Raw genomic sequence first — 22,333 nt, 5'->3', positions numbered from 1 at the left:
GCCTCTCTTCTACCTTCTGGTGTGTGCCAGCAATCTTTGGCATTCCTTGGCTTATAGAGACATCACCCCAATCTCTGCCTACATGTTCTTGTAGCCTGTGTGTCTCTCCCCTGTGTACCTGTGTCTGTGTCCAAATATCCTCTTCTTATAAGGACACTAGTCATTAGATTAGCGCCCACTCAAATCCAGTATGACCACACCTTAACTTGATTACATCTGCAAAGACCCTATTTCCAAATAAGATCACACTCACAGGTGCTGGGAATTAGTACTTAAATATATGTCTTTGGAGACGCAATTCTGCCCGAATTCTTCACTTCTGTTTGCTTCCTTCTGTGATGCAAAATGCCGAGCTTGTTTAGTTTGACCATGAGAATGTTAGCTGACAGGGCACAGCAGGGTCTCCTGGATTGGAGACACTGACGGCCCTGATGAGTGCTTGAGTCAGTTCACAGTGTCAGTCTCATCTGCTTAATGGGAAGAATTGCCCCAGCTAGTGGAGGAGTGAACTCTTGGCTTGCTTGTTTGTTTATCCATTCTTCACCAGGCTGAGTCTTTGCTTTCCTCTCTGCAGATAGCCGATCCAGCCATGGCGACTCCGTCTGCTGCCTTTGAGGCCCTTATGAATGGAGTGACAAGCTGGGATGTCCCCGAAGATGCCATCCCGTGTGAACTGCTTCTAATTGGAGAGGCCTCCTTCCCGGTGATGGTGAATGACATGGGCCAGGTCCTCATTGCTGCCTCTTCCTATGGCCGAGGCCGCCTGGTGGTGGTGTCCCACGAGGACTACTTGGTGGAGGCCCAGCTCACCCCTTTTCTCCTCAATGCAGTGGGTTGGCTTTGCTCTTCCCCTGGGGCTCCTGTTGGTGTACACCCATCCCTGGCACCTCTGGCCAAAATCCTTGAGGGCTCTGGTGTAGAGGCAAAGGTTGAACCAGAAGTGAAAGACTCCCTGGGGGTTTACTGTATTGATGCCTACAGCGAAACCATGACTGAAAAGTTGGTCAAGTTCATGAAACGTGGAGGGGGCTTGCTAATTGGAGGCCAAGCCTGGGATTGGGCCAACCAGGGCGACGATGAAAGGGTTCTGTTCACATTCCCTGGGAACCTTGTGACCAGCGTGGCCGGCGTGTACTTCACCGACAATAAAGGGGACACGAGTTTCTTTAAAGTCTCTAAGAAGATGCCCAAGATCCCCGTCTTAGTTAGGTGAGTGCATTACCCCAGTGGGGAGTTGGTCCCAGGTTAAAAAGCAGAAGGTGCTTCTTGTCTTCAGGCTACTTCCAGGCTAACAGAAGAGAATCTGGCACTCAACGTGGATTCGCCATAAATCAACCAGAGTATTAAAATACCCTGAGGCGTGGGAGGGGCAGGATCCCTGTTGCCTCCTCAGACCAGATCACTTAGCTCTTTGAGGGGAGAAACATCTTAGTGACCATTATGTCCCCCAGCATCTTGTTTAGTAAGATATATTGCTGAATCCCAGGGTTCACATGACTAATCCAGGAAGGTGACAGGTGAAGGTTGCTTGCAGCTGAAATGTAAGGAAAAGGAAGATGGACACGAGGGGTCCAGTGAGACAGAGTCTAGAGAGCTGTGCGAAAGGTTTTGAAATGTCCAGCCAGATAGGGTTAGGATGGAAGTAAAAACTAGAGGATTTAGAAGTTGAGATACCAGAAAGATGGCACGAGTTCTGTGTGCTAGATCTTAAATCTAGGAGTCAGAGATGATTTTTATCTCTGGAAGCAAAAAACCTGCTGATGGAGGATGAAGGAGGCAGCTGATGGGTGCCGAGATAGGCTACACAGAAAGTTCTTTGAGGGCCTTGCCCAGCCTGTTCCCTTCACATTGTGCTCACATATGGTGCTGAACATGGAGCAGGTTAGTAGGTGCTCAGTAAACATGTGTTGGATGGATGATTGGATGGATGAACAGAGAGATGAGAAGCTGGGGTAGTCCCAGAAGTAGAAAAATCACACCAGGCCACGCCCTATATTGTGCATGAAAACTCTCAGCATCCTTGGAGCAAAGAGCATTGGTATTTCTGTCCAGTGGGAGCAGAATGAGGTAGAGCTGAGTGAGGAGGGTACACCGGGGTTAGTACAGAGACTTAGGGGATGAGCTGTGGCCTCTCCTTGGCATGGAACTCCTGGAACACCCCACAGCTCCATTCTCATATGTGCAGTGAGGAAAGAGTTGTTCAGAGGAACAGTGACTGATCAGATTGATCAAACTTCAGCTTACTAGTGATCTTCATTCTAAGGAACAGGAAGGTAAAACTTGGGCATAATTCTATTTCTTAACAGCGTAGTCCTTTAGTTGCCTTAAAAGATGTTTTTCTCTATCAAAATCATACCTCTTTTTTCTTTGGCTATGCCTATATCATCTCATCATCACTGAATCTGAATTTTTTTTTTTTTTTGGTTAAATCATGTGAGTGTGTGTGTGTGCATGCGTGCACGTGGGAAATCAACTTGAAGGCTAACGCAGGAGGAAAAATCAGACTTAATAAGGGAAGTGCGTAGACTCTCCTGTGGAGATTATGGGTTATTAGCATCGGTTATTCACTAGGTAAGACTGCATCGCAACTCTTGACTCTGTGCTTGTGCAGGTAGGTATATCATAGAATTACTTATATGTTATAAGGGTCATTTTTTGACTTGTGGATGGATTGAAGATGGCAGCAATGATTTCCTAAGTTAATTGGCTGAGATGAAGTGAAGAGAAGGAAAAGGTACAAGAGAATATATGTGTGTGTGTGTGTGTGTGTGTGTCACATATATACATTTCTTAACTTATCTACATTAAGAAATACCTATGCATAGGTTGAGATGAGTAGGGAAAAAGAGAAAAGAAAAACCTCTCCTCACCCCGCAGTTTCCTTAATATTAGCTCTCAAGCACCCAGTATGTGCGTTCCATCCAACCCTCCTTCCCTCCCTCCTTCCCTCTCCCTTGCTCATCCCTTATTCCCTTCCTGCTACAAAGTAATATAATCACAGAGTTCAAAAAATCAAAACAATGCTGAAAGGTCAACATCAGCCTATCTTTCTCCTGCCTCCTGTTGTGGTCGTTACCAAACTATACATTTATCCAAATTCATTAATTATAAACCTAAATTGTGTGAATTTTACTTTATGTAAATTAAATCTCGATTAACCTTTGAAAATATATTTGTTAAAATAGGACTTTAAAAAATAAACTGAGATATAATCAGATTCATGTATAAGGATTGCAATTCAGCATTGTTTGTTACTGGGAAGAGTATAAATTATAGAACACTATACAATGGATTATTAACTAACCATTAAACATATTATGTTTCCAGGAATATTTAAGGACAAGGGAAAAAATCTTCGGGGATACTATTAAGTGAAATAAAATAGGATACTAATTGTGGTTCAATATGTTCCCAATTTTGTTAAAAAAAAATAGCTATGTGTAGAAAATATTACATAAGAAGAAAGCCCAAAATATCAGTAATAGGTAGATCTCTTGATTGTGGGATACTGATAGGTGATTTTCAGTTATAAACTTTAATTTTCAAACTTCCTATCAAATTTTTTAAGAAGGCATATATTTCATTACCTTGCTTCACATGCAATTCAGAAATCACATTAAAAATCTTCCACATCTTTATGACACACAAATGCTTTTTTATTTAATAAGCAGAAAATATTTTTAAAATTCTTAACTCTCTTAATCACTTTTTTTTCCACTTTCCTTTCTAATATTTCTGAAACATGCACACACACATGCACATGCAGTGTTGCCAATACAGTTGACCCTTGAACAACTTGAGGGTTTGGGTCATCCATCTACACAGTTGAAAATCCACGTATAACTTATAGTAGGCCCCCTGTATCTTCGGTTCCGTATCCTCAGATTCAACCAACTGCGAAACGGGCAGTACTGTGGTATTTAGTACTGAAAAAAAAACCCTGTGTAGAAGTGGACCTGCACAGTTCAAACCTATGTTGTTCAAGGGTCAACTGTACTTTTGAATTATGATTCTTCTTCATTGGATACTCTTTTAGATTACTTTTTCAACATTGCTGGATCTCTTATTTCTTCATTTTCATTTTAAAATTATTAAATCATAAACCCACAATACAACTCTCTTTTCACCTTTGCACATTATTTTCCCCACTCATTCATAATTTTACTCCCTTGTCATCTTAGTATACATGCTATTTTGAATTCTGCTCATAAACATTTTTCATTCTATGTAATCTTTAAAGTTACACTTGATTCATTTTATGCAAATGCCGGTGTATATACGTCATTTATTTAATCATTTGCCCACTGTTGAAGATTTGGATCTTTCTTCAGTCTTCTTGTAATTATGTAATACTGTATAACATATCATCAACGCATTTTCAGCAATACTAGATACCAACATGCTTCTATTAGAATTCAAGAAGGAAGATTATTTCCATCACAGGCTGTCAGGTTCACATTGAAAGCCCCTGTGGGTTTAGTTACTCTGCCCAAATATCTTGTTATTTATTTTTAAACCCACATTTGAACATGCGAGTGTGAATTAAGATAGCTTTAACCTTGCTACTTGCACATTTCTTACTAAATTAAATTCTAAATAAGATACTGGGATGAACCTTCTAAGAATAAACTGTCCACAGGTCTCATCAAGATGAATCAAATTTTTATCAGAAGAAGTTACTACTTTTATGATGGAAAAATAAAACCCTAAGTAATAAAACCAGATGACCTACTTTTAGCCTGGTGAGAATACCTGCAGATAGCAGGACACAAGTCTCATAGTCACTGCCCTCACTTCCTGCCTGGCAGGCACCATGATCTGCACTTAGAGCACTAGCCACCGTGTTGTCTGTATGACCACACCGCCTGTACTCTGTTCCCTGAACAATTTCTAATCTTCCATCCGCTTATCCTCGGAGGTCTCCGCTGTATCTCCAGATCTGAGGGCAATGGCTATTGTACTTTAAATGCAGAACCAGTCCCACCTTCTTTCTATTAAGTATTTCATTTGAGCAAACACTGGATCCATTGTCATAAACACAGCCTCATTTCAAGACTCAGGATTCTAGTAAGAGATTTCATATGTACTGGGAAAAGCACAGATTTTAGCGGAGGCCAAATTTAATACGTTCCCAAGCTCTGTCTGGTGCTTGCTCTAAAACCTTGAGCCATGAGTAAGCCTCACCTCTAAAGGAGGATTAATAATGACTACCTTTAAGGGTGGTTGTGAGGATGAAATGAATTAAGAAACATGTTCAGAGTACCTGAACCACTTTAATTATTTTGACATCAGCCTTCAGGCTGTGGTAATGTCAGCGTGTGAGGTCATGAATATCATTTCCAAACATTGAAAATGACTTGGCAGCCATCATTATGCTGCTTTGCCCCAAGTCATGTACGTTTCTCCAGTTGTATAAGCTACTGATATTTTAACTGGTATTTTTCCTACTTCATCCACCAAACTGAGGCAGCAGCATCATGGTGGATTGCCATGTTTTACCCTCTTTCTACATTTAACAAAACAGGGACTAGACACTGAATTGGCTTTACCAGTAAAGGGACTTGATGCTGATTAAACATATCATTAGATAACCGATCTGAGGGAGGTTTGGCGAGAATCCACCACAGTAGTTTGCTCTGTTTTTTGGATAAGAAGGCCCTTGTCTCATTTTAACACAAATCTCAGGCTTCTGTTAGAGTTCTAGTTCTATGTGTGTTCATTCATCCATTCACTTAGCCAGCAATTTATTCGGTATATGCTATGTCTCAGGCTTTATTTCTTATTTCAAAAAAAGTGATTTCCAAAGATCTGAGAATTAGAAGAGCAGAAACGTCTCCAATAACCAGGCCTGGAGGAAATCACAAAAACCAAGTAACTGTTGTAGGAAGAGGGCTTGTGATAGCAAGGTTCGGTAGAACCTGGAAACCTGGGCTTGCTGCCAGCAACTGCACGCCGTGACCTTAGCGTGTGCTTTCAACTCTTTCTCCCTCTAAATGGGAAGTGCTGGAGCAGAAGGTCCTTGCCCTCATTTCAGCTATTACTCCATTGAGACTGGTTTTCAGTCTTCAGTAATCCCTGTATATTCACAGTCATCAGAGAGGCAGAGAAAAGCATGTCGAACAGTGGTCATGCTCTGAAATGTCCACATGCTCCAAATTCCTTGGCTTGAAAACACCCCTGTGAAACCTGAATTGGCAAACGTTATATAAATTGATGCCATATATAGATAGATAGATAGATACACACACATATGTATATGTATATAGACATCTCCACTTCATTTTGCAAGATGGCCAAGGGATATTATATAGAAAAGTCTTTTGAATTTCAGATGATGACGATTTCAGGATTTTGAAAATTGACTATCTACTTCAAATGAGCCGAAATGAAACAAGAAAACTGCCAAATTCCTGAAGATAGTCAACATGTATATGACTCCCCAAGTAGTTTGGAAAACAAAAATATCTGAACAGATATTAATAACTTATTTGTAACAAGGATCCACAAGTCTTTGGAGGTCATTGCTAGGATAGCTAGAATGCTAACTGCAGATGTTGGTCAGGGTCATGGCCCTGTGAGATGGGGTGAGCATACCTACCTAACTGTGAGCTGCTTACTACAGTCCTAGCCATGTATAGTAGAATTGTATTAACTGGTTCTCACAAAATAAATTAGAAGTTTTGTGTTTTTTTTTTTTTTTAATTTTTTTTTTTTTTTAGAAGTTTTTAGAGAGTGAATTCAAGTGGGAAGATATGCCACTTTAGAAGAGAAACTGCTAAGTCACAATTCAGTTTTCTTTTCCTTTTTATGCACATTTTCCTTTTTTCAATTTCAAAATATATGCTTACTGGAAAAAAGAGAAGTAGTCCCAAAGTATACAAAGTAAGAAGTGAAAGATCTTCGGCCTCCACCTCTGCCGCTTACTAATTCTTCCCAGAGGTAATCACTGCTTACAGTTCGGACTGTATCTTTTTTGATGCTAATTCTACGTGAACGCTTTCAGAAAGTAAGAGGGGAGGAAAGTTTTCGTAACATATTAAAACATTATTTCTCTGATGCTAAAACCAGAAAAAGACATTGCAAGACAAGAAAACTACAGAACAATGTCCCTCATGAACATAGATGCAAAAATTCTTAATAAAATATTGTAAGTAGACTACAATATATAAAAAGGATAATACATCATGACCAAGTAAGGCTTATTCTAGGAATGCTTGGCTGGTTTAACATTCAAATATCAAATTAATTATTCTGTTAATACAGAATAAATGAGAAACACCATATATATTCAACAGATGTACACAGACAAAAAAAACCTTTGACAAAATTCAGTGTCAAATCATGACAAAATTTCAGCTAACTAGAAATAAAAGGGAACTTCTTCAGTGTGATGAGTTCTCTTAGAAAAACCTATAGCTAAGAACTTAATGGTGAAATACCCTGAGACTGAGAACAAGGCAAGGAAGGATAGCTGTTTCCACGAATGATGATTAATCCCTGTTCTTTTGTTTTCTTGGTCTTCTCTTTCACATATGAGCAGTTACAGATTCTTCTGTTCTCTTGGGTTTCTGATCAGTCTGATTTCATTTGATTTATATTTCCTATAAATTCCTCCTGTCCCAGCTTGCTGATTGCACCCTTCTTGAAATATAGTGAATCTAGTGCTATCATGATTTTATTGTCTTTTTTTAATAACTTTTGTTTCATTTCAGAACAGAGAGGGAAAAGAAAAGTAAAAATCCAATTCGGGTTTTTTTATGGAACAACTATTTATCTCCCCCTGCACATAAGCCATGGCTGTCAGAAACAACAGACAGGTCTCTGACGACGCTCCCGGCTCAGCAGGGAGCATCTAGGGTCCTGCTGATGAAGCCCTGCTAGTGACGCAGTGTCTGGGTCTCAACGTTGCACATTCAGTATCGCTCATCTTGTAACAGGCTAACGTGTAAACCTTGATACCAACGTAAATCACCTCTTCGCTGACTACACTTGTAAAACAATTAATTGCATGAAATTTATGAACAGAACTCGTGATAAGAACTAAAACACAAAGCACCGAGCTAATTTCCCCGTGCTATGCTGCTGCTTCCCACCAGCCAACTATTTTACATTCAGTAGTGTATATATGTTGATGCTACTCGCACTTCACCCCAGCTTCCCCGTCCCACTCCAAGCCCTCAAGTCCATTCTCTACATCTGTGTCATTATTCCTGTCCTTCCCCTAGGTTCTTCATAACCTTTTTTTTTTTTTTTTTTTAGATTCCATATATATGCGTTAGCATACGGTATTTGTTTTTCTCTTCTGACTTCAGTCTGTATGACAGACTCTAGGTCCATCCACCTCACTACAAATAACTCAGTTCCGTTTCTTTTTATGGCTGAGTAATATTACATTGTATATATGTGCCACATCTTCAATAAAGATCTATTAAAAAAAAAAAGAACTAAAATATTTTCTATTTAATTTTGTATGCATAAAGTACTTAAATTTAAAAACGAATGTTTTTTGCTTTAGAATCAGCAAATTAAAGATACACTAAGATGTTGCTAGAGAAATATAAATGTCACAAAAAAAACAGAAGATTTTGGTTGTCCTGGCCAGTGACTTTCTTTCTTTAGGCAGATGGTCCTGGGAAGTACTATTATTATCACAAGGTGGTTTGGTAAATTTGGAATCAGAGCAAGAACAGCTAGTTGAATGATTTTAATGGCTAGTGCTTCGAGGAGGTGGAGAGTCATCTTGCAGGGTGATACCTTTATCTTCAGGAAAGGTTTGCACCTGCTAAGAGGACTATAGTTTCCCCATCAGTTAATTACAGCTCTGCCAACCACAGAGAGTACAATACAAATACTGTAAATATGCCACCTACCTGACCCCCGTTTTTCCTTACAACTGCCTCTGACCATACAGTTGCCAGAGATTTACCTAACGAGAGTGACTTAACCAGCTCTGGGACCTCAAGCTTAGAGATCACTCTACCTCTTACCCCCTCATAATCCCACTACCTGGGGCTGCATCCCCCATTTTGGGGGTTATAGGTGTCCTGAAGTCTTATAGGAGTTTGTTACCCTTAGATAGGAACAGTTGGTGATGAGAAAAACCTTATAGCACGGATGTGTATCACTCCTGTTGGGCCGGCAATGAACGTGTGGGATTCTGGGTGTAGGCAGTCAATTCTCTTGGGTTCACGTAACAGGAGGGTCCCACTAGAGTCGAGGCCGGTCAGCTCCCTGCCCCACCTTTTGAGATAATAGTGATTCTTCACTAGCGCCACTAACTCACTCAGCTCTCTGTTGACTTTATTTGTAGAAAATCAGCTGCATGAAATTATAAGCGAGCCTCCTTATAAGAATGAAACCATGATTTCCCATTCAGTTCTCTGTATAGTGCTGAAAAGGCTGAAACAAACCCTTGAATCCAGAATATTTAAGATACAGTATTGGGTATACCCAGCAGGACTTCTTTCGAGATTTCCTTTGGAGGGTTTGTACACAGAGAATGAGCAGAGCAGAATTAATGGCTGAGTGCCTCTGTCCTCCCTCAAACAAGTCTCCATACCCAGTGAGGCCAGGTCTGCCCACTTTGTTCTCCCAGTTCCCTTGTAAGAGCTAAAAATGGTATTAGTAAGTCTGACACTTGCTCTATGCTGGGTGCTGTTCTGAGCGCTTTGTAACAGAGAACACGTGTGTCTTTTGCAGTTGTGAAGACGATCTCTCTGAGGACAGAGATGAACTCCTGCACGGGATTTCTGAGCTGGACATCAGCAACTCGGACTGCTTCCCGTCCCAGCTGCTAGTGCACGGGGCTTTAGCCTTTCCCCTGGGGCTGGATTCCTACCACGGCTGTGTCATAGCGGCTGCCCGCTACGGCCGGGGCCGGGTGGTCGTGACTGGCCACAAGGTCCTTTTCACCGTTGGTAAACTGGGCCCCTTTCTGCTCAATGCTGTCCGCTGGCTGGACGCGGGCCGCAGAGGCAAGATCGTGGTGCAGACAGAACTGAGGACTCTGAGCGGCCTGCTCGCAGTGGGGGGCATAGACAGCAGCATCGAGCCCAATCTGACCAGCGATGCCAGTGTCTATTGCTTTGAGCCCGTGAGTGATGTGGGAGTCAAGGAGCTGCAGGAGTTTGTAGCAGAGGGCGGGGGCCTGTTTGTTGGAGCTCAAGCCTGGTGGTGGGCCTTCAAGAACCCAGGAGTGTCCCCTTTGGCTCGGTTCCCAGGAAACCTCCTCCTCAACCCCTTTGGCATTAGCATTACCAGCCAAAGCCTCAACCCCGGGCCCTTTCGTACTCCTAAGGCAGGGATAAGGACCTATCATTTCCGTTCCACCCTGGCCGAGTTCCAGGTTATAATGGGCAGGAAGAGAGGGAACGTAGAAAAGGGCTGGTTGGCAAAGCTGGGACCGGATGGCGCAGCTTTCCTGCAGATCCCCGCAGAAGAGATCCCTGCCTACACGTCAGTGCATCGGCTCCTAAGGAAGCTGCTAAGTCGCTATCGGCTCCCAGTGGCGACCCGAGAGAACCCTGTCATCAACGACTGCTGTAGGGGTGCTATGCTCTCCCTGGCCACTGGGCTGGCCCACTCTGGAAGTGACCTCTCTCTGTTAGTCCCAGAAATTGAAGATATGTACAGCAGCCCCTACCTGCGCCCCTCGGAATCTCCTATCACTGTTGAGGTCAACTGCAATAATCCAGGTAAGGAATGAGGGGTGGGAGCCTGGTGGGGGGGAACTGGGGGGCAGTGGGTCGTGATGACTTCAGCAGCTTAGCTCCAGATCTGATCACCCCCAGGGGGCCATCTCCATCCTCTGCCGTGTACTCTCAAGGAGATAGGGGTTGAGGTTTTAGGTGATGTTTGGAAGAGTAGAGCCAGGGCAGCATGGAGGCAGGAAGACGTGCAGAGCTCGTGAAGGGACTCTGGAAGCTGGGTGGCGATGGAATCATGGAGGAAGGGTCATGTCTACTCTTCCTTTGCTTTTGGCAGGCACCAGGTATTGCTGGATGAGCACCGGGCTCTACATACCCGGGAGGCAGATTATAGAGGTCTCGCTGCCTGAAGCTGCTGCCTCTGCTGACCTGAAGGTAAGGCATGCCCCATCTCACCACACAACGTGGAACCCAAATATGGAAGCCAAATGCTCTTGCTTTCGTAGTGGGCATCTTACCTGACCTTCCTACAAAACCAACTGGCAATACAGGGCATGTACTTCTACCCCCTTAGTTGCTTAGGATGAAGCAACTAAGGTGCAGAACAGCTAACTGATTAATTTAAATGTATGAATTTGATACATTTCAGCGCCCAGGGCTCAAACCTAACCAACTTCTGGCTCAAGGTTTGTGCTTTTAACTTATGTCACAGGGTGGGGAATAAGAAAGGTCCCAGATGGCTGGTGCCCTAGCACACAGTCCAGTAAATCTCAGTCCACGTTCCATCCCGTGTACATTTCACCTCGAAGCACGAGGTCCTCGATTCCAGCTTCTTCCCGGTGACACCATACACTGTTCCTAGCTTGCCCAGTCCACATCAGCCCTGTCACTTTCACATACACACGCCCTATTCACAAAATTAAGCTGCCGTCCTGCTCTGTCCCCCTTGTGGGTCATCGTGATGGTTAGCATCTGTTTTGTGCCTGTATCTGTCCTGGAACTTGTTGAGCATAAACCCGGGAGAACAGTCCCAGGATGCCTCTGAGGACGGGGGTGGCTCCACTGGCGCAGGAACAGGGGCCTGGGAGAACAGGTGGAACTGAATCAACCTTCCACTACAGCAACCGGTCACGTTTTCTCCCACTGGGCCTCCTCTCAGGTCAAAAGGCAGGATCCCCTCTGCCCCTTCCCAAAGCCAGAATCACCACGGGGGAATAGGCAGCCTAGGATTCGGGCTGTTACAGAGACACCGAGGTGTGGGAGTCGCCCACCTCAGAATTAGCATCTGGGTCACACCTGGTGCCCCTACATCGGCGTCTCAGCATGACCCTTTGTGGAGCTGTTTGACCCGCCCTGAGAGTGAATTTACACGATGTGGTCCATACGACCTTGAGGGATGATACAGTTTCACGGGTTTAGCGCACAGGGCTTATAAATGGTGGGATGCCTGGACTTGCCTAGGGTCATGGCCCCGTGACCCTTCCTGTCCCCATATCCTGGGCGCTCTCCCCTTCGGCTCGTGTATGCCCCAGGGTCACTAGGTGGGGGATCTCTCTGCTCCAGGTACAGATTGGCTGCCACACCGATGACCTGACCAGGGCCAGCAAGCTGTTCCGAGGCCCCCTTGTGATTAACCGCTGCTGCCTGGACAAGCCCACAAAGTCGATCACCTGCCTCTGGGGGGGCCTCCTGTACATCATTGTGCCTCAGAGCAGCAAGCTGGGCTCTGTGCCCGTCACGGTTAAGGGGGCTGTGCATGCTCCCTACTACAGGCTAGGTGAGTGGACGCCCTGGCGCGAACCCCGAGGGACAGGGAGAGCTGGGGGTGAGGAGGTCATCTGGGCTGCCTGGTACAGGAGGAGAGAGATTCGGACTGGTGGAGGGAAGGGAGGTAAGCTTCCTTATAGTCAGCTTTGAGGCTAAGGGGATAAAGACCAAACTGTATCACATCCCTGGGACCTTTGTAGAAGGAGGATAGAGCAGGTATGTGGCTGTTCATGGCATTGGTGTTCTCCTGCTGGGGTTCAAGTTGAACGTGTTAATGTCAGGGATTTGGGGAAACAAGTTTCAAGCGCTGTGGCCTGTCTTCCAGGGGAGACATCCCAGGAGGAATGGAAGAGGCGTATCCAGGAGAATCCAGGTCCCTGGGGAGAGCTGGCTACAGACAACATCATTTTGACAGTGCCAACCGCAAACCTTCGCACTCTGGAGAACCCTGAGCCACTGCTACGCCTCTGGGACGAGGTGATGCAGGCCGTGGCCCGGCTGGGGGCTGAGCCTTTCCCCCTGCGTCTGCCTCAGAGGATCGTTGCCGACGTGCAGATCTCAGTCGGTGGGTGCCTGGGGCGAACCTCTGTGCGTGCTGCACCCCCCCCCCGCCCTTAGCGCCTTCCTTCTTGCAACAGTGATGCAGTGGGCAGCCAGCAAGGTAGAAGTGTTCTTATGGCAAGACATATAATATGTAATCCTTGCTATTTAAATGGAAAGGGAAAAAAATGTGTCAAAAAAAAAAAAAGACTCGGCTGTGTCCCCCAACAAAACATTGGAAACTACCTAAGTGCCCAACAGTTATGGAATGGTTCAGTAATGTATTGTGTATACCTTCAATGGACATTGAGGAAGACATTTAAAGTGATATTTTGATGGCATAAGGAAATATGATGAGGTTATGTGACACATAAAAAGCAGGCCGTAGAACTATATGTACACAGTATGTTAACATATGTAACAGTTTTAGTCAAGAGATGTTATCAAACAGTGGGAATGGTGCAGGAAACACATGCTGGGTTTGCACAGACTTCCATCAGGGGACTTCAAGGAGTGGATAAAACCGACCGAGGGCCTCTTCCTAGGTCACAGGTGTTGGGAGAAAGCACTGAATAAAGAGATCTTTGCCAGAGGGTCAAGAGGCCTGAAAAATGAAGGGTGTATAGAAATTAAAGAACCAAGGAAATCTCTCTGGACCTTAGTTTTCTTGGCTTATGTAGATGATCACTATAAGGTAGTGTCGACGTGGGCAATTCCATGTCTAAATAATGAGAACCACAAGTTCTTAATTTTGAGAAAAGAGTATAATGATGGGTTCACATGGACAGAGCACTCCCAGAGAAATAGAAAAATTGAATAGTAACATGAACGGCGATCTGTAACCTGCCTCGGCTCCATAGCCAGTCAGAGTGGCGATGAAAGCGTTATTACAGAATGAGAGGATAAGGAGGAAGGCCCGGGAGGGTCTGGGTGTTGCCTTTCTGAGCATTACAGGGTTCTGGAAGTCATGGGGTCGGCGGGGACTGGGTGTCTTGGGAGACACGATAGAGAGAATAATTTTGTTAGATGGGTGGGGAGCGCTCTAACCCTCTTTTCCCCCTCCTGCATTTCCCAGGCTGGATGCACGCAGGCTACCCCATCATGTGTCACCTGGAGTCGGTGCAGGAGCTCATCAGTGAGAAACTCATCAGAACCAAGGGGCTGTGGGGCCCTGTGCACGAGCTGGGCCGCAACCAGCAGCGGCAGGAGTGGGAGTTCCCCCCGCACACCACCGAGGCCACCTGCAACCTGTGGTGTGTCTACGTGCACGAGACGGTCCTGGGCATCCCTCGAGGACGAGCCAATATCGCTCTGTGGCCCCCAGTTCGGGAGAAGAGAGTCAGAATCTACCTGGGCAAGGGTCCCAATGTGAAAAACTGGAACGCGTGGACGGCCCTGGAAACGTACTTACAGGTGCTGGGCCAGCGCGGGGGGTGGTGGGAGCCCCGCAGTGGGGACCCTGAGCAGATGGTAGCGTGGTGCCTGGGGGACCTCCCGCTGACCCGCCTCCCGCACCAGGCAGGGGAGGTGCTGACAGCGCCCAGGTGTGAAGGTGCTAGTTGAGGATGCTTCTCGGGGCATCACTTTGCATGGCCCTAGGGTGGACTTAATTGCCTCAGCCCCACCCTTCACCCCAGGACTCTGAAGAGATTTTTGAGAGTAGACAGAAAGCACTGAGAAAGGTTAAAAATTGGTGCAGGCAAATGTGATACTACGAACATAGTTGCTGTCACTGGCTTTAAACCTAGACATACCTGAGACTGAAGCCAAACTGCGCTGTTTAAATAGCTCCCTAAAGCCGAACACGCCCCGACTTGTGCGTGCGCGCGCGCGCGCGCACACACACACAAAATATGTGGGAAAGGAGCTGTTTTTTCCCTAGGTGGGTAAACCGTCTTCTCATTATGACTTGGCTGTGCCTTAGTTTCCACCTTATAAGCAAGCCAGGTTTCCTCACTGGCCTGGACATGGGGGTGGCCTTTGCCTTTTAGTCATCACGCAACACCCCAGTTCCAGCCCCCCAGTCCTTGGATCAGCTCCCAGCTCACTGTGGAGAGTTTCATCACCTTGGATTCTGGAACTCAGTCTCAGGCCAGCCACACTCTATTCTGGCCCTTCCACCTGCTGGAGTTCTCACTGCAGATCCCCTCCGCCACAAGAATGACGGTGACACTGCTAGGAGACTGCTTTAACCTTGTCATCGGGACAGAAGTTCCTCCTCTGTGAAATCAAGTTGAGGTTGGAACTGCTCCCCTGGTGGCGCAGTGGTTAAGAATCCACGTGCCAATGCAGGGGACACGGGTTCGAGCCCTGGTCCGGGAAGATCCCACATGCTGCGGAGCAACTAAGCCCGTGCACCACAACTACTGAGCCCGTGCTCTAGAGCCCATGCTCCACAACAAGAGAAGCCACCGCAATGAGAAGCCCTCACACCACAACAAAGAGTAGCCCCCGCTCGCCGCAACTAGAGAAAGCCCGCATGGAGCAACAGAGACCCAGCGCAGCCAGAAATAAACATGGGCTGTTTCCAACAGCCTCGGGATGGCTGCCTTTTCCTAAAATTATGCCTTACTCTTAATTCTAGCTACCTAGACTCTACATCGTCTTCTGCTTCTACTGGACTCACCTTTTTTCCCAAAGGCCGTTTTTGGTCGCCTTGCAAATGGACATAGACCTACAGTTAGTGTGGATTATGTCAGGATAGGGCTGGGAGTTCCCTAATTGTTGGGGTTTAACTTTGCAACTATGAAAAACAGTGGATTTTTTCACTTCAACCAATTTTAAATCCACTTGTAATATCCTATGACTACTTTCATGATCTAGTGAGATAGATGAATAATGATATTGGTAGTAAATCCTGATATTAATCACTGCAGTTTTTACCACAGCTGTCTCGCGTTTCTGCTTTGTGTTGAGCCCTGTGCCGGCTCAGAGGCCCTTCTCATCGTCAGAACATGAGAGAGTAGCACGGGAGGCGGGCAGGTAAAACAGCAGAGGGTCAGTGATAAGATATGAAACTGGTGTTTAAGGGGTGAGATGCACTAACTCATTTAGAGTGTTTGTTGGGTCTTTTGTAGATCAGATGTCTCATCCTCCTTCTTGCTTGTCGTTCCAGCTCCAGGAGGCCTTTGGGTGGGAGCCGTTCATCCGTCTCTTCACTGAGTATAGGAACCAGACCAACTTGCCCACAGACAATGTCGACAAAATGAATCTGTGGGTGAAGATGTTCTCCCACCAAGTGCAGAAGAATCTGGCTCCGTTCTTTGAGGCCTGGGCCTGGCCGATCCAGAAGGAAGTGGCAACCAGCCTGGCCTATCTGCCTGAGTGGAAGGAAAATATTATGAAATTGTACCTCCTCACACAGATGTAAGGAGTGCCCAGCGAGGTGGCAGGTAGAGAGGTTTGGGGAGTTAGGCAGAGATGGGGATTCACTCCTCGACCTCTGTCTCTTAGGTTCTAGCCTTGCCCTCTCAAGCTCACTGCCCCTAGATCTTAGTCATTTCTCTGGGGAGTGGGTTCAGAACACAGAAAAAAGTGGAATCATCATTCCTCAGGAGCAAAGCCTTCTGTTTATCAGCTCATTCCTCTGCTCTCAGCCATCAGGTGCCCTCCTGACCCAGTGTTGGGCCAGTGCTGAGAGCTTTGGCCCCTGCTCCTATGCCAGCCCTTGGTTCACCATCATGGGCCATAGCCCATAGAGGGTGGCTCTCACCCTGAGGACTCCCTGGGCTTTTATTTTTGATCATTTCCCCAAAAACCTGACCATAGAACCCAACTGAAATACTAATTTACCATGATATTCAGGCAGCTCCCTGATGACTCACATATTTTATGTCTTGGGTAGTTTTCCAAAAGCTGTCTGGTGTATTACGAAGAGCCCATAACTAGGGTTAGCTCTTGGGAAAGTCGTTTTATCTCTGAACTCCCATTTCGTTGTGTGTAAGGTGAGGGTAAAGATCCCTGCCTCACAGGGTTGTGGGTGAAGAGTCAGACCGGTGATTCTGAGGAGGAGTGTGGATACCGGGCATGCTCTCCAAGGGGTGGTTTTATTTCATGCTGGTCCACAGAGTAGTGAGTTTCCTACTCCCCATTCTCTTCCCACAGCCCAGGGGTTAAGGTCATCATCTCTCTCAGTTGACTTACCACATCCAAGTCCTGGTTCTTTCACCAGTTATATGACTCTGGGCAAGCTCCTGAACTTCTCTGTGACTCAATTTCCTCATCTATAAAATGGGATCTATTTCATAGGACTATTGTGAGGATTAAATTTTAGTACCTCTAAAAGTGACAGTACCTGGCATTTAGTAGGTACTGAGAAATTGTCAGCTGCCACTGTTATTGTCAAATTAACTCAATATCATTTTAGATCAGGACTGCACTTTCAGATGGCATTTACAGATGCAGTGAATTAATCCTATTCCATCCTACACTTTCATACACTGACCCTGAAAGGATTCTGGTATATTGCCCTATGATCTAAAGGAAGGTCTGTATATTTATAGTGGGGTTTTAAAAGCTGCTTGGGGTTTGGTCTCCTTCTTCAAGTCCATCTTTCAGGTAAAATCCCTTCTTTGATCAAGAGTGGAAGTCGCTTGAAAAACCAGAACAATTCCATAAGGATGTTCATCCTTAGCAAACAAGGAGGATCCGGCTGAGTGATGGTGTTTATATTTCCGTAGTGACACAGATTCCTGTCGCTGTTTGGCAGACAAAGTCCGTGCACAAATAGAATCTTTACACTGGAAAAAGATAACTGGATGCAACTGACCCAAATTTCATTTAATTACAGTACATTCAGAGATTTTTTAAACTTTTCTTCCAATCTTATTCAGAACCTCCCAATTCTTCGTAGTTTCAGCTAGAGTTGGGGCTCCAGGATTAATGCTGGGTACATCCAGCCAGTTTTCCTTTAGCTCGCTTCTTTTGATTTAGTTGCTTTAATGCACTGTTTTATTTGCTTAATTGGGAATTGGGTGGATGCATAGACAATAAGAGTTGACCTAGACAATATTTTTCTTTCGATTCTTTTATTGTGTCATTTCTTAATACTAGAATTATTTTCCCTTATTTCATGAATATCTATCATCCAAGTACTTTAAACACAGATGTTAAATATTCATTCAGCATTGACAATAATTGCTATCAATTAGTGGGTTGTTGAGTATGTGCCAAGTATATGGATTGTTTCATTTAATCTTCACAGTAACCTTATGGAATGGAAACTTACAGCTCCCATTTTTTCAAATGAGTGAACTGAATTTTATGGAGATTGAGTAAATTGCCTAAGCCTTTATTGCTAATAAGTGATAGATCTGGGATTTGAACCCAGGCATTCTGAATACAAATGAGTGTTTGTTAGTAACTACAGTGCTTTGAACAAGCAAATAAATGAGTAAATGAAGAAATGAACCAGCAAATAGAAGGACCTTTATGTCCCTCCTTGCCAGCACTTTGGCTGTTTTTACTTAGCCCTCATCTAATTTTATCAGAACAGAAAGTCCTTTTGTTTACCCCAAATGCCAGTTCAAAGGAAGACTTTGAGGTAGGCTCCTGAAGTGCTTCCCAATGGACAGTGCTGGGATGATCCCTTTAGTATCGTCCCAGTCATCTGGGTTCCGGGATCTTTGGGTTTCAGTCCTTATCTCCAGGGCACCATGAAAGCATTCTACTAGCTTATTGGATTTTGAACGATGGGCTATTTTGGTAAAGTGTCTGACTCCCAAAAGTCTCAGACACTGCATGTTTTCAGAAAGGAAATCAGATCCTCAGTCATTTAGAACAATTTTTATATCCATTCTTGCCCTCCTTAGTCCATTTTCAGCAGTACAGCCCCGGGGACCTTTTAAAAATATCGAGTTATCCATGTCACTCCCCTGTCTAAAAGCTTCCAATGGGACTTTGAATTTAAGATGATGAACTGAACATGTAAGTTTACTTCCCTCCCTCCCCAGGCCCCACTGAAACCGAAGTCAAGCAACGTAAAAGAGAATTGACACATCTCAGCAAAGAAAACTGAAGGAATTTGGTTATAAGTGAAGAAGATCTCAACACATTTCTGGAAGAGAGAAAGTGGAAGAAGTGATAATGAAAGAGTGCAGCTCCTTTCAGACGGAATATAAGCTGATCTGAACACGTAACCCCAAAGAGATTTGGGCACCTGAAAAGTCTGTCTACTAAAGAATTATGTCAGTTGTGAAATTGAACCCAATCTCATTCTACCCCAACCTTTGCACAGAATACAGGCAACCTACCACTGGTTTCTGTTAAGTCTGTTGTTATTGTTGTTGTGTGTGTAAAGGAATCGAATAAACTGCTTGAGGAGAGGCAGGAGTTGGTGCTCCAAAATAAATTTCTCTCTTTTGTGGAAATAAGTGAGCCCCTAGCCTATTAGCTAATTCTCTACATATGGCTAAGATCCCTACTCAAGTAACCAAGTGATTTCAGTCACAGAAAAGCTTACTGCAGAAGCAAACAGACCACACAATGGCAGAGGGAAGCCACAACAACTCCTATAAAAACAGTTATACTGATTCTTCAATGCAAATGGTCAGCTAGGAATTCCCAGACATTGAGCCTTAGGGGTAGGGGTTGGGGGAGGGACCAGGGGAGCAGCATGTGAGAAAAATAACCAATCAGAACCACGAGATTTGAAAAATATAACAAACTCTAGGGGAAACAGTTAACATGGAAGAAAATGACTTAAGTATCTTCGGAGACATATGAGGTGCATTTGTAAGATAAAAACAGGATGCTACAAAGAAAGGGGAAACCCTGAAAATAAGAGGAGCCCTTAAATTGAAATAAGACTGCCAAAAATATTTAGTAGACAGGCTGTAAAATAAGGTTGAGGGAATCTCCCTAGATATAGAGCAAAAAAAAAAAAAATATATATATATATATATATATATATAAAGAGGGGAAAGAGACATAGACAATATCTAACTGTTAGGAGTTTCTGAAAGAGAGAACACAGAAAATGTTGTGAAGAAAAAGAAAAAGAACAGAAATAAGTCTCCAGATTGAGAGGGACCCTATACAACCTACATCTGGACATAATCTTGTGAAATTTTGGAATATTAAGGATAGAGCGAAGATATTGAAAGTGCCAAGAGAAAAAAATAAAATTAGGTCATCATAATTAGCTCAACTAAAAAGGGATGAGAAATAGACTGGGAGTGGATTTTTCATCATCAACACAATGCTAGAAGCCAATAGAGGAGTGTCTTCATACATGGAAAATCTTTGTACCCGGAATTCCATAGCAAGCCAAACTGTCAAGAGTCAAGTCGAAAGAAATTTTCTGACATGCAAGTTTTCAGAAAGTCTACCCTCTTAGCACCTGGAAAGGAAGTTCTCTCTCACCTACTGAGTAAGTTCTCCAGCAAAATGAGAATGAAAATCGGGAAAGAGAAAGAAATGGAATCCAGAAAACAGTGGACCTCACCCAGGATGGCTGACTCCAGAGTGACCATTATGCAATAGGATAGCTCACTCCAGAGAGACAGTTCTCCAACAGGAAGGCTCACTCTAGAGTGACAGTTATCCAGCAGGATGGCTCACTCCAGAGTGACGTTATCCAATAGGATGGCTCACTCTAGGGTGACAGTTATCCAAGAGACCCACTTCAGATGAGAGTACACAGTCTCAGGCTCTCTGGGGAGCATATGCATTCTGTGCCGTAGATATTATCCTTGAGAAGCTGGAATGTTTGAGAATATGGAGGAGATACATTCTTTAGTAAACAAAAAAGAAAACAAAAATGTCAAATTCAGGTTCAGTTATGAGACAATAATAAAAAAATACTCATGGAATGTAAGAAGAGACTCGTTTTGACATTGGCAGTAGGTACATTTCATTTCAAGTGACACAGGAATCATGACATTGGATATGTTTAGAAGAAAATATCCTAGCTTCTACTTAGCTCCCAGTAAACAGTATTTACAAAGCCAAAATAATGTAGATACTATTTATTGGTATTCAGTGTTCTGATCAGCCTACAGATAAAACATGAAAGGCTTAATCTTTTATTCAGAAATGAAATGGAAAGTAAGTAATCCTGAAAAGGAAAAAGAAAGCAGAAAGAGGTTGAGAATTAGTTGGGGGAAGAGAGGTGGAAGGAAGAGTAGAATTACTTACCTATTCAAAATGGGGATGAAAACATAAAGTCTACAGTTAATGGAACAAGGACTAAAGGATTGTTACTGTTCAAAACTCTAAACCAATAGAAGTATTAAAAATGACATCTGTCAAAAATTTGGAAAAGGATAGGCAAATGAAAGGTGGGAATAGTGTAAGTTAAATCCTTATCTTTTGTAATGGGGGATTATTAAAGATTGTCTAAAGTTAATAAGTCAAAAAATTATTGTTCAAACATATTATTTAATGTTAGGAAGTTAACAGAATATCTAAAAATAGAAATTGTTAAATGCATTGCCTCTAGGGTATGGGACTAGGGTTAAAAGGGTGGGGTGGGAAACTGTGTTTTTCATTTTAAGTCCTTCTGTACTATTTAATTTTTTACCTTGTGCATGTATTACTTTGAAAAATTTTTAATAAACTTAAATAAAAACCCTTCAATGGCTTCATATTGACTAAGATACAGTCCAATCAAAACACATAAAATGGCCCTCAAGTATTTGGATCCACCCAGTGTGTCCAAGGCTCATCGCATCTCCCCATTACTCTCTAGTTCTAACCACACTAAATACCCTCCAGCTATTCAGACACACTTCCCCTTCTCTTGTTTCTACAGGTGTTCCACAGAAAACAAATCCTGTCCTGATCTCACCATGTGTCTGCTGATTAAGCTTACTGTCTAGCAGGTTTTCAGTATCTGTTGAGTGAATGAATGTGCAACAGGAAAATGAAAATCACCAACTAGTGTTCTTTCCCAAGAAGGCACATGATGTTTGTCTCTATTCCAGGAGCATTTCAAGACCGTGATGTAAGCTTTCCTGAACTATTCATTTGACAGTTTTGATAAGTTTTAGTCATATACGAGACCAGGTGATGTCAGAGGATCTCTATCCATCTGTTAGTCTCTTTGGTATGTTCTTTGCCAAATTGCCTCAACATCATAATCGATTTTCAGCTATTTTTTCCCTGTAGTTGGGAGAAACAGCCAGCTATCTAGTGGACATCTTCAGGCTCCCAAGTTTCATGTGTCCTGCTATGCCTAGTTTCTGGGTGGCTCTTCCTTCTTCATTAATTTACTCTCTTCTATTGTCTACCTTCCAAGGCCAACTGGAGCTCTCTAATGAGTATTGATTGACCTTACTGCCAATCTTCAACAACTGCATTTATTGGAAATCCTTCCTATCTCCTCTTAAGATCACTCTCTGATTTACCTAGTCCCTAAACCAATGTCCCCACCCAGTGTC

The 22,333-nt window shown here is 43.9% G+C and overlaps 1 protein-coding gene across 4 annotated transcripts in view; it reads left to right on the top strand.

Annotated features, from left to right (window-relative positions):
* The window catches only part of LOC137768221 (TRPM8 channel-associated factor 1), a 46,015-nt gene extending 24,485 nt beyond the window's left edge, over window positions 1-21,530 (top strand). For 3 of the 4 annotated variants that reach the window (XM_068549602.1, XM_068549604.1, XM_068549605.1), the window contains exons 2-9: window positions 575-1,209; window positions 9,700-10,694; window positions 10,984-11,081; window positions 12,210-12,423; window positions 12,739-12,978; window positions 14,029-14,366; window positions 16,069-16,319; window positions 18,905-21,530. In XM_068549602.1, the coding sequence (XP_068405703.1) occupies window positions 590-1,209; window positions 9,700-10,694; window positions 10,984-11,081; window positions 12,210-12,423; window positions 12,739-12,978; window positions 14,029-14,366; window positions 16,069-16,319; window positions 18,905-18,914 (2,766 nt within the window). In that variant the 5' untranslated portion in view covers window positions 575-589 and the 3' untranslated portion in view covers window positions 18,915-21,530. Of the gene's footprint in view, window positions 1-574; window positions 1,210-9,699; window positions 10,695-10,983; window positions 11,082-12,209; window positions 12,424-12,738; window positions 12,979-14,028; window positions 14,367-16,068; window positions 16,346-18,904 lie in introns of all 4 variants that reach the window. The other variant, XM_068549603.1, reaches the window with a different exon arrangement.
* Window positions 21,531-22,333: the final 803 nt, after the last annotated feature.

The sequence above is a fragment of the Eschrichtius robustus genome, chromosome 8 (genome assembly GCF_028021215.1).
Source record: "Eschrichtius robustus isolate mEscRob2 chromosome 8, mEscRob2.pri, whole genome shotgun sequence".
Taxonomy (NCBI): domain Eukaryota; kingdom Metazoa; phylum Chordata; class Mammalia; order Artiodactyla; family Eschrichtiidae; genus Eschrichtius; species Eschrichtius robustus.
The sequence above is the reverse complement of the archived record's forward strand: the minus strand, read 5'-3'. Positions and strand labels throughout refer to the sequence as shown.